Below are 17,487 nucleotides of genomic sequence, written 5' to 3' on the forward strand. Positions count from 1 at the left end.
CTGCATCAAAACTGATTACTGCTGAAACGAGATGGAAGTCGCTGCTTTTGATAAAATACAAGACTATGGCAGTGCTTGAATAATTTTATGGGAAGTTGCTGCCTAAGGCATACGTTTTACTGTCTGATACTGAATGCATGAGGAAAGACCATCTGTTTTTTTCAGCGTGAACAAATATATGATCCAGCTTGAACCACTAGAGGCCAAATATAATTGCTCGGTGTTTTGCTTTGTAGTGCTCTCTACCTACAGCAGCATCCTCTTGTATAGCACATATCACAGCACACAGTTCAAATGATGGCATTCGAAAAATACTTTTTCCTCTATTGAGGGTCATAAAGTGACTACCCAGGGCTTAATGCAATCCTCTACACTTCATCTGTCACTGGAGAAATAGTTCGTGTCAGGAAAGAACAACTTCTGATACACTTTGACCACCGTGGAGTTTGAACCTTAGAGATTTATTGTTGCTGGACAGATCCTTGTTTAGCGTCCAGCCAGGTGAAAGGCGTTGCTGTATCCTTCGTGCCTTCAGTTCTAGCTGGGGCAAAAGAGAGGTGCTTTCCCTGCATGGCCCGAGTAAACAGATGACATTAAAGAAGATAGAAAGTGAACCTGACTCTTGGTTTACTTTGAAGGAAAACACGTCAGTGGTAAATAAACTATGGAAAATATTCCAAAACACTTAATCCTTTTACTTTTGTTGCTAGCGTTGTGTTTTACAGCACCTAAAAGTATGCTGTCGGTTTTGCAAGGCTAATAGGACTGGGTTTCTCCCCTCCCCCAAAGTGCTTACAGTCTAATTTTAGCCATAATATGCTGAATGGCAGTAAAAAAAGTGTTCAATGTTGGAGAGGGGAATGAGGGATAGAGGGGCAAGATTTGAATGTGTGGGTGGATAAATGCAAACATTTTTCTTTTGTTCTTTAATAACAATAATTAATAACAATGCTCCATTCCTTTTAGAGTTTCTGGAAAAACTGAGAACAAAAGGTTAGAGAGGTTTGGAAAAATAGCTTTCCAAGACTATGCTTACGTATTACTGTGAGGATTGTTTCTGCTTTTCGTGGATAATCTGCAGAACTATGTCTACCAGGTGCTAATCTAAACTGCATCTGGCTTTCCTGAATATTTACCTTTACTTCGATTAATACACTGCTTAACTGTACTGATTCCCCTCTCCTGACTCACTTTTCCCATCTATCGTGAATCAACACTTTGCCCACAGTGATCTTCTAAATCGCAGTCCTGAAGGAACTACAGCAAAGCAAGCGGTGGGTGAGCGGGGAACGGTCTTGTGACTGCAGGACTGGGCTGGGACGTAAAAGGTTCGGGTTTATTCCACATATAAAGACTTTCCATGGAGCCTTAGGCAAGTCCCTTACCTTTTCTGTGCCGTGGTCTCCAGCTGTGATATGGGAACAACCAGCTTTCTTTTTTTCCTGCTGCGTCTGTTTTCTATAATTGTGCTGTAAGAGATCTCTTCCAAGTGAAAACTTGTATTGTGTGTTTGGACAAGACCCAGTACAACTGGGCCTCCAATTTAGTTGGTATTACTGGAATACAACTAAACAAGAGCAATTTTTAATACCTAAACACAAAGGAACTAAGAAAATATCATTTTAACTGATTCAGGACTAAAGAAATTCAGCAAAAGGAAATTACATCCTTTTACTGTAAATTCTTAGTCACTTCTTAATTTTATTTTGCCCTCCGTGCAAGCCTTAACGAGGAGAAACCACATTTATGCCTATGTCAGTAGGATGTAATTATAGGGGGGTTGTATCTGAAGACTGTAGCAGCTGAAACTACCAGTAATGTTCTGGGTGATTTTCCTTTTTAAAAAAAGTGGGGGGAAGGGGAGCAAAATCACTCACAAGGTGGATTTTTGTCACTTGAATGAGTTTTTTATGAAACCTTTAAGCATATATATATGCTGATCTGTATCTTTCTTTAGTCTGGAAGATAGACTTGCCAATGGTACGTGCCAGAGATGTCCTTTACCCTCCTGGGTACTGTTTTATTTACAGTTCTTAATAGAGCTTATATGCAAGCTCCTACCAGATTTGATTTTCAGAGGAGAACGCCACGGCAGTTAAGTGATAGGCTACAAAATGTGCCTCCGATGTCTTATCACATTGCACATCATATTTTCTACTAGAAATTCTGAAGAAATGGACTTAGATTTTTATCTAATGTATTGGATATATTACAGCACTGCTATATTACAGGACTATGGAAAATCCATATGTTGTAAGGGAAAGAGCAATTTTAGGTCCTGAAGCGCAAGTGGGGGCCGATGCAATAATATAGTAATGTTTGTACCCGGTAGTTAGAATCATAGAAGAACTTGGGTTGGAAGAGGCCTCTTCGGGTCATCTAGTCCGACCTCCTGCTCAAAGCAGAGCTCACTTCCAAGTCAGACCAGAGCCTTTTCCAGCCAAGTTCTGAAATCTCCAGGAACAGAAATTTCACAGCCTCGCCGGGCAACTTGTTCCGGTGCTGAACCACCTTCACTCTGACTTTTTTTTCCTTATAGGTAATCATAATTTTCTTTCCTGCAAACTGTGTCCTCTCTGCCTTCTTTCTAACCAGAATTAGCTAGCTGAGGACAGCAGTCAGAGGTCTCAGCCTCCCTTTGCCCAGGCTGGACAAACCCAGCTCTGTTCAGCCCATCCTATATGTCATGAGCTGCAGCCCCGACCGCCTCGGTGACCCTCCCCTGGGCTCGCTTCGGGCTATCCATCTCTCTTCCACGCTGGGGAGCCTCAAACTGGGCACAGCACTCCAGATGTGGTCTTTCAGATGTCAGACAGTGGAAAATAATCCTTTCCCTCAACCTGCCAGATACGTTCTTCCTAGTACGGCTCAGCGTATGAGAGCACACTGCTGAGGGATGTTCAACTTGGCCACCAGAAACACCCCCCCACACACTCCCCAGTATTTTTCTGAAAAGCTGCTTTCTGTGCCTTCAGAATTATTGTGTTGGTTAAAGGAAACATCATATTGAAAAACATATGCACCCTCTATCTAGATCAGTAATCTCTATGTTTTTCCCCTTTGTCCCTGGAAGAGGAGTCCCTCGGAGTCCCTTTTGTATCAGTAAGGAGCCATTTGCACTTTCTTGCAGATATATATCTGCACTAATTACAGTGCCTATTCATGTTGGGTTAGAGCATCTGCTAAGAAGAGTCCCAGCAATTCAGACAAAAGCCAAAGGCCTGCCCTTTGTTACTTGACTCATTGCCCAGCATGACTGACAAGTGTTTTAAGATAGAAATTAGCAAAACATTGATAGAATCAATTATTACTACTTGCAAAACCTAGTGCAAGAATTTAAAATATAGAACATGAACCGCCTTGCACTCATTCAGTGTGCTGCCTGGCTGATTAGTCAGTTCATGGTATTGTGGGTGAGATGAACTTCTGATCCAATTCATAGATGGTTTCACCAGCACAGTGGTGTTATCATTGGTGAAGCGGTGCGATAGGAAAGGATATTCCTTTTCATCCATACTATAGGCGTCAGAGCTATACCAGCTCTGCAGGCTCGTGTCTGCAAACACCACGTGCTGTCTGCTGTAAAGATCAGACCTGGGATATGCAAGAATTTCTATAGTGATACCTGGTGTTTGCATCTTCCTCGCAAAGAGATTTAGCAGCGTGTTGGTGTTTTGCTTTGCCTGCGTGTATTCGTCAGTACCATGACATGTGCAACCTCATGCAAGCTCAAACTTGCGGTCACGTTTTCCCGATTGTAATTGCACGACTTGTGTAAGACTTTCTTAATTCCCTCCTTTGTTTTAACTTCTTCCATGGGTTGTACGGTATTAAGTTTGTTCCCAGAATGGAGCCTGTCCATTTAGGGCCATAACTCTACTACCTCTCAGCTTCTAGTAGTTTGTACATGGAGTCTTGCTCAGAAGGAAGTTGTTTCAGATGGGCGGTTAGGTGCAATACGTACCTTAGCTCTTCGATAAGCTTATACAGCAGATATTTGTGGTCAGTTGTGGGAGAAATGATTTTTCAGACTGGGGAGAGGACGCTCCCATTGGTGATCTTTCTTTAAAGCCACTAAGAGTATCTGGACTGCATTAAGGTACAGGAGTGTGATACCAAAAGTAGTGTCTGTGCATATTGGGTCATTTCTGCAAGAAAATCTTGTTTCTTGTCTTTCTTTCCATTGATTCTACCAGTGCTGCTCAGAACCATGTGGATTTAGTAATAGGCTATTCTAATGTCTTTAATGAACCAAGTTAAGTAGTGGTTGAATTCCCTTCTATTATTGAAGACTGTTCATTGATAGTCTTCTATTAATGTTGGTGAAGTAGGATCAATATAGATACTGGGTCAGGGTTCTGAAAAATATTAACAATTATTAATATTCTTTCTTTTTCAGTTTTCTCCTTGTGTTTGGTTGCTTGATTTTGTCCGTGTTTTCTACTATTCCTGAACACACAAAACTTGCCTCTGGTTGTCTCTTCATTTTGGTAAGTGAAACTTCTAAATACAAGACAGTTTTACAGATACTTTTATATACACTCAAATACTCTCCCTCACCATGGAGAAAATAGTATAATTCCTGAATGCTTTAGGAAACCAGACTTTTCATCAGAATGATGAAAAAATAATAAAATAGAGGATTCCACCATCTTTTTCTTTAAGAACAGGTCAGATTGTATGAAAGTGTTAATAAAGTACTGTATTGCATCCCCTTCTTTGCTTGAGAATTGCTGTGGTTTATAACTGATAGTTTTTCTACTGCAGTTTGGCAGTGACTGAGCATGAAAGACCTTTGATACTGCTGCTGCCATTTATAAAGTCAGTATGTAGTAAGAGGCACTTAAAATAGGAAATAATTTTGGTATCTTAGATACCAATTTGTGCTAGCTGTTGGTAGATACTGACATTTTAGTGGCAGTTGCTGCAGTAGGATGTAGTGGTTTTATTATTTCTTCATAATACATGCTTTTGTATTATGTTCATCTCTCCTTTTTCCCTTCTGAGGTAGGTATAAATGGCTTTAATCCCTGAAAGTGCCTAACATTTTTCATGCATTGTATGGACACCACTTTATTCATCTGCTTCTTGATGGGCCATTTAGTTCTGCAAGTGATGGCCTGAGGATAGGCGGTAGTGATCATTAAAATGTCACTATATACCCAGAGTTACCATGGTTATTTCAGTTCCATGTATACAGCAGACTGTGGCTTGTTAGGTAGTGCCTGGGGTGAAGTAACTGTTGACAAATGCCAACATTTTAATTGTCATCACTGTATATATCTGAACATATATATATATATATCAGAACAGCTCCCTAATTAATTTTGGTGTGAGCAGGCTGATAAGCATAATTATGGTGTATGCTATGTCTCTACAGCACAATGTGCCACTGCGTCAAGATACCTGAACTAAATGTCCAGAGCTGGCTAGGTGCAGATGTGTGGTGTTCTGCTCCATCTGATGGTTTCTTAGCAGAGCTAATTAGGGAGAGGCGTGCTAAATGTGGTCTTTTTGCTTCCTAGCCATATTAGCTTTTTTTCTTTTTTGTGGAGAAAAGATCAGGTGGCATTAAACCAGCTAAAAGTGATTAGATTTAATCCTATGCTCATACCTAGTCCCATTATTTACATATCTGAACAACACTTTGTAAATGAAATGTTCAGCAGCTAGCTCTATTATCGCAATTACTACACTAATTGCTAAGATTTTCTGGTATAGAAAACAGGAAAATTTGATTAGTGAGAAAATACTCTATTTCTAATAGCAGGTGCTTTTGTGACAAGTAATCTGTTTCCCTGTATACTTAGGCAAATTGGTTGTCAAAATGCCATTTGTTCTGACATAAAATATGCATTTCCCACGAGCCACGTATTTGTTGATTGTGTCGGTACGCTTCCCACCGCCGATTCCTCAGCTGGCTGGTAAACACGTTCCCTGTTCTTTGCCGTGGCTCTCCCGGGATCCTGACCGTGGAGGAGCCCTGCAAAGCCCCGGCTGTGCTCCCGCCGCCGGGCAGAGGTGGGTGAGCTCCGCTAGCCCCTCACACCGGTCCTTGTAGAGGTGTCCCTCAGCGGAGCGGCTTGGGGGCTGCGGTGGGAGACTGCAGCGCTTTCTGCTCCCGTGCCTTCGAAGATGGACTTTGTCCACGTTGACGGTTCCGGCCGTACGCCCCGTGGCAGCCTCTGAACACGGGAACGGCCTTAAGGAGGGAGAGGGCGGACGGTTAATCCTCGAAGCATCAATACTAGCCTGGTCCAACAGTTCTACGCTACAGCCTAGCGCGTTCAGCAAACCCTTGGCAGGGATAAATCTAGTGATGACGAATCTTACGGCTCCTGCTGTGGGTCTCTAATGGAGAAAAATATAAACACAGTGAAGTATGAAGTTCCAGAAGCAGGCTAAAGCGGACTGGTTTATTCCAGTTTGCTGATGCATGACTTGCTCCTTCTCTGCGTACTGAATCATTAGCTGATATTAGCAATGTTATCAAAGCAGGCTTTTGCAACCACAAGCCAAGAGAAAAATACATTTCTACATTAACTCAGGAGCAGTAGTTTTGGCCGTGCCGACACATAACTGCAGTCACTAGAGTTTTCGCAACCTTTTCCTTGCAGTGATTCACACAACTCTTACAAACGTGTCATTTAGCAGAGACCGTTGTATTAACTATCAGAGATCTGGTTTAATACTGTTTTGCTTCGTGCTCGAGATGGAAGATATATGTTTATTTTCTAATGAAGTACCATACAAATACAACAATCCGTAGAGCTGCCCGCTGGGTTTCTGTGAACTGTTTGCTTCGCAGATTTATTCCAGATGGTCCCCCCTACAGCCATGTTAATTGGCTAAAAAGCTACTGTAATATTCCTTCAACTTAATACCTGAGCTGCTGCTTGCGCTGGCACCTGTGGCTTTTGACATATTGCAGCTATTCACAACTACACAAGGAGGTTAAAGAGGGAAGCGTAGATGAGGTCAGCAAACCTTTGCCCCCTTCTCAGCAAGGCCAGAGGAGCTGAGAAGATTATTGTTCTGCAATCAGTCAATTCCATTTATCTCCCCCAGCCTCGCCTTACAAGGCAGCAGAAAACATATCTCCTAATCACTGCATCCTAAATGCTCTCTCGGAAAAATAAAACAGCGCGCGATAGCTCAGCGTAAACCGTGGTTTGGGAAAGCGCTATGAGCTGAGGGCTTCTGAGCATCAGCAGAGGTTAATGGACTCGTCTGGGCTGCAGAAACGCCCGAGCTCTGCTCCCAGCGCCGACGTCAACCTGCCGCGTCGTGCCGTACCCGGCCAGGGCTTCGGGGCTGGCATGGCGCAAGTGCTGCTGCCTTCCTAGCATCTCCTGCTGATCGGGGGGGGGCCGTCAAGGGAAACGTGTTTTTGTTTGAATTTTATGCTTAAAATGAAAGCCCTGCCGATTAAGTGATGTTGCATGCAGCAACGTTGGATTGTTACATCAGTAATTAATTCGGTTGGATTTTTGTCCAGAAATAATAAGCCCAACCAGGGGGACAGCATCAGATGAAACTCCTTATACCTACAATGATAATTATGCTTCAGCCTCGTCTGTGCACACAACTTCTGGCGCTCAAGTTGTAGCAGTGATATATCCCAGACAGACGGTAGAATAAAATCTACTTCAACATCAAAAAAGCCACAAGCAGCTTAAGAATCCGACTAACACAGCAAGAAAATAATCTTTGGTGTGTTGCTGATCTCCTACAAGTACTTTTGCTGGCACTTTATCAAATAATAAACACAAGGGAAGTAAAACTTAGGCTGGGAAGGCAAAATCAAATCTTTTGGGGAAGATAGCCAAGAAGGAATATATCTGGAACTGGAGGTCATTCACTCTCATGACCAAACTCTCTATATTTTAAGATCGTTTTCAACTACAGCTATGTGAATAACTGGTTCACTTCTGTTTGTTTGCTGTCAATTCAAGAAAATAAATAAAATAATTTGAGTTGACCCATAAAGATTTGGCAAATCAAAAAGTCCAAAAGAAGTCTTGGATCAGTTTAAATGTTTCATTTGACCTGGCATAAAGTATTATTTGTGTATTTGAGCATTTTAGAACTTTTGGCTTAGAAGTAAAATCAAGGCTGTAGGAAAGAAATGTCATTTTTATTTGAAGTGACAAAGCATTCTTTTTTTTTTTCAGAATTTTCATTTTTAATCAAGGTGGAGAGATTGAAAAAATCATGTGAATTTCTGCAGGACTGATTTTGTCAAATCTGTTTTGTGTTTTTCTCTGAAAAAGGCTGGGGTAGAAAGCTGTACCCATTTCTGTAGGATAAGGGCCTCTGAAAATGTACTCTAGGAACACATTCTTCAGGCAGAAATAGCTCCCTAAGACATAAAAGCAGACAGGGTGCAGTAGATGAGGCTAGCTTCTACATGTACTGTGGTCACTTACATGAATCCAAAAGGCGAGGCTAGTAAGTGCTTCTGGCAATTAAGATCTTCCTAACATTCCTTCCTTCTCTAACAGTCTCCTGTAAAAGAAATGTAGAAGGAGGATGAACATTGATTAAAAAACATGGGGTATAGCTGCCCCATAGCGGGCAAGCACATATTCAGTTTGTCTCTGCTCTAGGACAGTGAATCCACCCACAGAGATGTAATCTTACAAACCCACTAGAAAATTTTAATGCTGGGCAGAGTGGATATAAAAAAAAGGGAGAAGTGCTCAGTTCAAAAAAGTAGCATTTTTCAGTTTAGATTATTGTCCCAGAACTTGAATTCTCTTGCGACGCCAGACCTGAGCAGAGGACTGGATGGATGGATCTGCAGGATCAGCTAACAATGCATAAAAGGAAAAACCGAACGATCTTCAGAGATTTCAGTTGCAGATACATATCTAACACATGTTATTACAGTTTCGTTGCAGTCTTCTCTCCGGAGAGGAACAGATGAACTGATCCTTGAGCTGAAAAATCAGTGATTTTCAAGTTTGCTAGAGCTTGTCAAAACTCAGAATCCATGTTTCTCCAGAAATGCTCATTTTCAATGTTTTCTTTCATCCCAAATCAAAACAAGGGTTTGAAATTTCAAAATTTGTGCATAGAAATCACTGAAAAATTATATCTCTTAGACATACAAAACTGACGTTATCAAAGACAGAATAAAAGAGGGGAAATGTAATGTTAGTAAGGTCAGAGCCTTCATGTTTTCAGTCTTGTTTGGATTCATATGCACTAATATTATAATAGGGTGATAACATGAGCATAAAACATTTCAACCATGTCATAATGAACTACCTGTTAGCTTTGAAAGAAAATAGTCTTACCTCATCAAAATAAATAATTTCATATCTTTGTTGGTTAAATTGAAACTCTCCTAATATGCATACTGATTTCATCAAATCAGAGCTGATTGTTGTTATAAAAATTTGGAACAGATCTCATTACAACTGCTAGAGAATCTTTGTGTGCAAATAGAGCAGACTTCCCATTGGAAATGTAAGTGCTTATTGCACTTTTCTGAAACTAACAGTTATTAGGAAGAAGACTGACAAGACAAAAATGGAAATGACAAGGTGAAGTTATTTAAAAACATATCAGATGTCCCCAAAGCTGTAATTCTTCTGTCAGAAGGCAGCGTTGGCACTCCCAACCAACCAACGAAGCTCTAAAACAAATAAGCACACACTGTAGCTATGGAGAGAGATGAAAGTAACAATAAAAACTATTTCATAACAAAGGAACATGGCACTGCACATAAAACGGTAAAGGTATCTATGAAAAAATCTATTGTCAACAGTGCTGAAGAAGATGAAACACACTGCAAACACATCAGAGAATAAAGATGTCTCGATACTGGCATAAGTCTATTATTGATACGTTTCTGGGCTTGGTTACATTGTCAGTAATATTTTATCCTTTCTTTTCTTTTATTCTTCTCCATTAAGCAGAAATAACCTTTGTAAAGAGAAGAATGAAAAATCGCACATTGAATGGAATCATTTTTCTTTTATAATTAAAAAATGCAATATATTATAGTTCTACTGGGAAAGCTTAAATGGGTTTGATGACTAAAGATGACTAAAACAGCATTATTATACGTGATCTGCAATCAGGGCAAAGAAAAATCTCATAACAGAATTACTTAAAGAAGGTAGGATAACTATGAACGGTTACTTCAAGTGCTATGGCATTCAACAGCAAGTGCAGTGGAAGGCAAGAGAGAGTTTCAGAGTCGCTGCCAGAGCATTTCCGAGGCAGGCAGGACGACCAACTATTTACACTCCAACAAGAAATCTCCATTTACTGTGCAATCTTAAGATCACTGGAGTTGCCACAAGTCAATGGCTGCTGGATGAAATACCATCCATGAAATTATTTTCCATTCCCTCCCGATGAACAGGGCACGTATAGTGGGTGGTACTGTGCAGTGAGGGTGGATGGAAATAGCAAACCCACAAGCAGTGTCAAACGTAACACAACTCATGACCTGGTGCAATTTTAACATTAAAATGACTAACCTGTAGTAAGAAACCCAGTGTTGATTTTTTAAATAGGTACATTATGCTCTTTTATGTTCTTGTTATCTGTTCCCATATAAGAGCTGTCACTTAGCTTATCTTGTACATGACATTATATGGCTATATGCAGAAAGTGAGGAGAGAAGATACTAGTACTGTGAAAAACCAGTTTCTGATTCCCTTTGTTCCCAACACAGGGAGGACTAGCATTCAAAGGTGGAGAACTTATTCTTAAGAGGGAAAGGACTGTCTATATTATTCAGAAAAAAGCCTTTTAGCCAGCCATTCAAGGGGCCACGTTCCCCAGGAGAACACAGGATCTCTAGGAGGATTTTGAGATTAGAAGTGGAAAATGAGGAGGATTACATGTTAGTGATGGGGTGTCAGGATTCAGGTTAATAGGGATATAATTCTTTGAGGAGGGGAAAGCACGTCTGCTTTTAGGCTAATCAACGCATCGTGCTAAAGAACCAAACCAACTGTCCTTGGCCTCCTTTAAGGACAAATGAGAAACACTCCTTGCACAACAACTGCTCTTCCATGACATGTCTTCCTTCTCATTAGTTTAAGTGATAACAAGGTAGCATGGGAAACCGCTTCCAAGTCACAAATGTAACATTTTCCATAGATGTAGATTTGTAATAGTTTACGCTGGACTCTGCAGTATTGAATTTTATTGGCTTCACGCCAGAGTTTGATAAGGATCCAAACTTGTTATATGGAGGGCAAGAGCTACCTCCTTAAAACAGGCAACAAACAGTTTAGATTGCAACAGTAAAAATGGATAGATATCAAACTCTCTATCAGAAATTCAGACCTGACCCTTGTTAGGGAAATATTGATTTGCCAAATGGAAATGCAGAATATGTCTCCAGAGGAAAGCCGAAGTACATGGTTATAAATAGTATGTAAGGAAAAAGTCTACAAAACACTGAATGTCAAAAGGAAAAGAATGCTGAAAAAGGCAGAGCATCGGTGATACGAAAGCTGTTTGAAAACCTAGGGAACACCCATCTGAGTAACATACAGAAACCGCAATCCACTCAGTCTCTTTGCACAGACGTGACAAAGCGTGCGAAGACATAGCTTGCTACAGCCAAAACGTGAACTTTCCTCAAGCGCGAGAAGAAATCTGTTACACAAGATTCAGTTTAAAAACTGTGACATCAAGCAAATAAGTATCAAAATACAGACAAATACAAAGAATATCTGTAAGGATCCAGAGCAGACATACCTATAATACAAAAATCCAAAGAGAGTTTAAAGTGTAGGTGATGGTAAATACAGGGACACACGCGAGAACTAAGTCCAGTCCTGAGGACTGTGAACTCTGGGTGAGCTACAAAGAGGAATTAGCAAAATAAGTCCTGGCCATTTTAAACTTGTAGGCTTCCACGGAGTGCCTAAGGAAAGTACGTCATGGACAGGATAATAACTTTGGTATCAAATCTGAACCAGACAGGAATTGGCTGATTGTACCATATGAAGATAGGATCACAGGAAATGAATGTCTCACAAAGATATATGTATGTTTTTGAGAGGATGTGGAAGGGGTTTGTTCTTTTCTTTTTCCAAGAGACCAAAAATTCCATAAGCCTTGAAAAAAGATGATAGGAAAAGCTGCGAAACACTCAGCAAATGGCATAATTTGTAAAACACGAGACTTGGTGTACTGGCTCTCAAAGTCTAGTTATTGGACTGAAAAGAGGGGACCAAGTCAACTTTTTCACTGAACCTAAGGAACCAAATAAAAATATTGTAACCAAAGACTTGTTCAAGTAACAGAAAGGTTTGGTGAGATGACAGAAGTTAATATCTTCAAGAAACCAAATGCATAAGCAGGATTTTGGCAGGTGGGGTAAAGGGTCTTCCAAGTCCAGTTTGCCAAAAGTGACCAACTGTCAGAAAACACTTTCTTAAAATTGCTTTCTGAAAACGTTTGGTAATGGAAACTTTTCAGTGTCTATCATCCCAGATGCCCGTAGGTCTCCCAGTGGTCAAAACATGCACTGACGTACTCCTAGGGGAAGCTCTGTTAATGAGCTTCGTGAACTGGGAAACTGCAAGAAGAAGAAATAACTTTTAAAAGAACACAGCAAATATCATTTGCAGAGTCTCTAGGATTTAACAACTCCAAACATGCTAAGACCAAAGAATAAGAGAATGAATATCCCGTCCCGGTCTGCTACACAGCATGTCAAATGTTATCAGTTAATTCACATACATGTGATCAGCCATAACAATTAGCCTAAACCCCTTGCATCAATACAAAATCAACATGGATGCCAGAGCATAAAAGGAATTCAGAGTCCGTACTGGCTCTGGCACCCATTCCGCATTTCTTTCGGACACAGCAAAAGATATCAAATTCTTCACAAACATTTCAAAAGGAAGATTTGGGAGCTGTGTTGCTACAGAGACATGTGCTTGAACGTCTGCCTGTGACATGTGACATCAGGAACGTGACTACAGCAGAAAAAAATGCGTGAAGAAATCACAAAGGAAATGCACAGGCCTGGGTACAGCTGTACAGAGCTTCATTGTTTTCAGTATGTGGATCATTTTAAAACCAAAATGAGACCATTTACTGCTGATATCTCACCACAGAGAAAGAAAATGTGAACAAGCACAAAGCAGGATACAAAAGCATTTGGAAAATAGAAAATTATTCTACAGTGTGAGTTTTGTGGCTATCGTGTCCTTTGAGGAATTCTCTCAGAAGTGTAGTTGCACCTGACACACGAACAAACAATAGAGCGCAAAGCGGTGAGCGCGAACGGGTGGGAGATGCCACGTTTAAGGGTGATGCCGTATCTGGGGAAGAGCAGAACAGACACGTCGGGTGGCGAAGTCGGCGTTTCCCATTGCCATTTTCCCCATTTGAAAAAAGGGTTTCAGCGATCGCCAGGGTCCTCCTAAAAGAGCCACGTCCACCCAAAGGAGTTTGGGGCGGTGTTTGCCCACGCGTGCGCTGCCGTGGTGATCGCAGTAACCGTGGCCGGGACCAGTGTTTGCTCCGTGCTGGTGGTGTGAAGTGGGTCTACTGGTCTGGGGAGGCAGAGGGTCTCTGTCCTCCTTCGTGGATGCTGAGGAAGGTTAGTGCGGTTTCAGTGCTAGGAACCGTGTCTTGGGTCTGATGCGGTGAATACTTGTATTTACTCCCTAAGAGGTGATGAAAAACATAATTAAATGGCAGCTACATAATTCTGGTGCCTGCTTGTACTATCAGATTCAAAACTGGTTTTACTTGACATAAAAATTCTGGGCTTTTTCCTGTTGTAAGTGAATAAAGAGGCATGACTGATAGGTGCCATTTCAAGTAATAAACACAAAAAGCTAAAAGGGAGTTGGATAGCAGAAGTCCTATATAACATGTGGCTAATTAAAACTAAGCATATCACTGGGATTTTAATATTATATCAACAGACTCTTAGCTGTGTATTAGATTAAAAGGCACAGAACTGATTTCTCAGTAATGCTCTGTGAACATAGAATCAACATGGGAAATCTTAATCATAATTTGGAAAAGCAACTGAAGTAAAAGTATCCCATTCATTATAAAACTGATAAATGATAAAAAGGTGCATAAATTTCATTTCATGCTTGTTGTGTATTGCACTGGGAGCTGAACTGAAGTCTCTGGTCGTGATTTATATGCCACTAATAGGGTCTATTCTGGGTTATGTTTTCAGATTTATGGCTGCCTCTCCCACTGTTAAACTGCAGTTGGGAAGAATTAAAATATTAGTTCCTTAAGTGTACGTATACACGTGTAGATATACTTGTTAGCTGTTTAGATCAAAGATCTCCCCTTTTAATACTGAATCAGGAATAATACAAATGTGTTCAAATTATACTATTATTTTGAACTATAAAGCATGCATATATTCATATCTGCTGGTTTTAATCTGGCAGCTGGCCAGTATAACAGAAGTGTCCCTAGTCCTATACCAGCTTCTGCATCATAACTGTTTAAAGCTCAGACCTTCCTCAGGTTTCTCTGAGACAGACCGGTGGTGTGCTTTCCCTCGCATCACAATAGTATCTGTTTAAAGTGTAGAGCCCGACTCTAGTGCTCGGTACTTTGAATCAGTAGAAGGGTGGTTTTTTTCTTGAGAGAGGGATGCAGAAGCTGAGGTGTTATGTTCTTGCTTTAATTAAATTAGAAAACAATCTCATCCTCTTTGACAATGAATAATAAAGCATTGCTATTTGAATAGTATCAACTATTCATGTGTCACCATAAAGAGATTTTAGCAGCTGGTGACATTCTTAAACCAGTCAGCTGTAATTTAAAGGGTCGGAAAATGTTTATTCTCCCTCTTTTCCAACTGGTTTGGAAACACTGGTGTTCCCATGTTTATGAGTTTTTAAGGAAGAGGGGACACTTCCCAGGCTGTATCAGATGAGACTGCTCCTCCGATTCCTGCTGTTGTGCTAGAGCCGTGAGGCTGCACTGATTTACACCAGATGAGCATCTGCAGTGCAGCTACACTGCAGAGATGTTGTCTTCGGTAGGGAAACACTTGTGGCCTTATTAAAGCTTATTTCAGGGCATTAATTGGATTTGTTCTAGTCCATTTCCCAGGCTTCTGACAGTGTCACTTGTAGAGCCAATTCTCCTATGAGCTCAAGGCAGGCAGCTCCTAACATCAGTCTGCAGCTCTATTGTCTTACTTCACTAGCCTTTAGAATACTTAACAACACAATTTCCATACAAGAAATATAATTAAAATAACAGCAGAGCCATTGTCTTGTGGGCAGATTTCTTATATCCAAACCTCAGCTCATTTACACATTGCAAAATAACCAGGAGCATCCTGGAAGAACAGCACAGAGTGCTCAACTTTGGTCATTTTCTTATCTCAAAAATGACTCTAATTCCCAGAAGTGGCAGTCTACAACCAAGACACCTGATATCATCAGAAGCAAATTATTTTAAGTTTTAATAAGCAGTTATGTTAATGAACAAGAAAGCTATGATAAAAACAGGTTTTTGCTGTTATAATGTTATGCTTAGGGAAATCACTAAAAGCTACCCAAGAAGCATATTAATGTCGAAAATTTCAACAAAGCATCACTTGTATCCTAATTAAGTAGGGGGAAAAAAAAAAGCGCTCATCATAGCTGGATTGTACAAAGTATGCTTGATTTAATTAATTATCAGCCGTGTTCATTAGCATCCTCCGGGACCTTCTGTTAATAGAAACCTTGCTCTGGATGACCTCTTATTTTCCTTTCCTGCCATTTGTGTGACCCTCGTGGGTCCAGTGGCAGAGCCACCAAGGCACACGCAAGCGTAAAAAACTTGAGGAGCACACTGGCACCTGTGTTCCTTCTGCCAAAAGCAACTGAATCTTCCGAGCCCGTGTGTTTCAGCCTTGTTTCTCTTGCATGTGCATAGTTCCCCGTGACAACTGGAGCTGCATATGCAGAAATATTTCAGAATGGAAAGTTCATCCGTGTGGATGAACTGCGCTTTGAGAAGGAAGAAAGACTTTCCACTGTCCGAACCACCAACGCATCTGCCATAGTAGTTACTGGGGGGGGGGGGGGGCGGCTAACTGTGAGCTTAAATATCCAAAAAAGTTATTGATTGTGATAACTGTGGTGCAAGGCCAGATGCAGCTGTGATTGGAAAAGGCTGACAAGACAGGGGAAAAGGAAGAAATGGTAAAAGCTGAGGCATCCCTGCTCTACCTAGGTTAGGTTTCCAGTAAATCTACACTTGTTCCTCAGCTCAAATACAGCCTTGCTGAACTTTGAAGGAGGCCAGATTTATCAACAGTGCAGGATTTTCCCATTCTGATGTAAATAATGTTATTCATATCTCATAAGTAATCCAAAATTAATGAGGTTCCATCGTATTATACATAGGACAGAGAAATTTGGAATGCATCTTTTCTACAGCAAGCCTACAAATCATATAAGGTCTACTGATTTATTCTGTCACATGCCTTTCCAATTATGTTCTGATTTTCTGTTTCAATTGCTAAAGAACTAAAACCAAGTTATTTAAAAGCCTAGCTTTATGCTTAATTTTGTAATAAGCCATTCCAAATGAAATTTAAAAAAAAAAAAAAAATCCTGATCTTGTTTGTGATGCATCCTTCCAATTTTTGTCCATGGAAAACTAAGAACCTCGTGGCTGTACAGCTGCCATAGAAAAAAATAATGTCATTCCCTGGCCTGCATCAACCTTGACAGTAATTTGACTTCACATTGTGACTGAGTGCATTGATTACTAAAAAATTACTTTTTTCACAGTGGAGTGGGATTCTTTGCTTCTCTCTGCTTTCAACCTGGACCAATCCAAAATGCCACAAAACTGTCATATATACTACTATGAAGAGTTGTGTTTCTATGCATTCACATTTTCTAGGAAAATCCTTTTCCTTCAGACTTTATTCATTATAATATCTATTCCCTTCAAAATCAGTTGTTCTTTGAGGAAGTAGGAATGACCTGGATATAAAGATCATTTTGAAACATCGCTATTTCAGAACGTGCAAAAATAAGTGTGAAACCCCATGTCCATTTTGTTCAATGTCTTTTATCTTGTTAAAGCTTATAGTGTATTTTAAAACCTCCAGAAATTTGGTTATGTGTGGAAAAAAATCATATATAGTATTTTTAAAATCAGCAATTCTTTTAGCATTCCAGTGCACAGAGCCATATTTACTGTATTTGAGCTCACTTAGTATAACTGCAGTGCCTGTTGTTAAAATTTACTTAAGTAGCAGAAACTTCAGTTAATTTCGAGAGACTATCACCATGCATAACTTCATAATGTTGCTAGAAATGGTAACTATTTTTCTCAAGGAATGAACAAAGATATTTCACATTGTTTCTCCAAGAAAAATCTTATACTCTGACCCCACCCTCCAAAAAAACCCCCACCCTTTGAGAAAACATCCTTTTGCTCTTTTTTTCTCTCAGAATAGGTATACCTCTGTGAAGTTTCTCTTTGTAGTACATGTATATACATTTG

At 40.3% G+C, this 17,487-nt stretch overlaps 1 protein-coding gene across 2 annotated transcripts in view; it reads left to right on the forward strand.

Annotated features, from left to right (window-relative positions):
- Nucleotides 1-17,487, forward strand: part of KCNQ5 (potassium voltage-gated channel subfamily Q member 5) — a 287,671-nt gene that overhangs the window by 196,090 nt on the left and 74,094 nt on the right. For both annotated transcript variants that reach the window (XM_075046449.1, XM_075046448.1), the window contains exon 2: nt 4,400-4,490. In XM_075046449.1, the coding sequence (XP_074902550.1) occupies nt 4,400-4,490 (91 nt within the window). The remainder of the gene's footprint in view (nt 1-4,399; nt 4,491-17,487) is intronic.

Source organism: Buteo buteo, chromosome 15 (genome assembly GCF_964188355.1).
Source record: "Buteo buteo chromosome 15, bButBut1.hap1.1, whole genome shotgun sequence".
NCBI classification, from domain to species: Eukaryota; Metazoa; Chordata; class Aves; order Accipitriformes; family Accipitridae; genus Buteo; species Buteo buteo.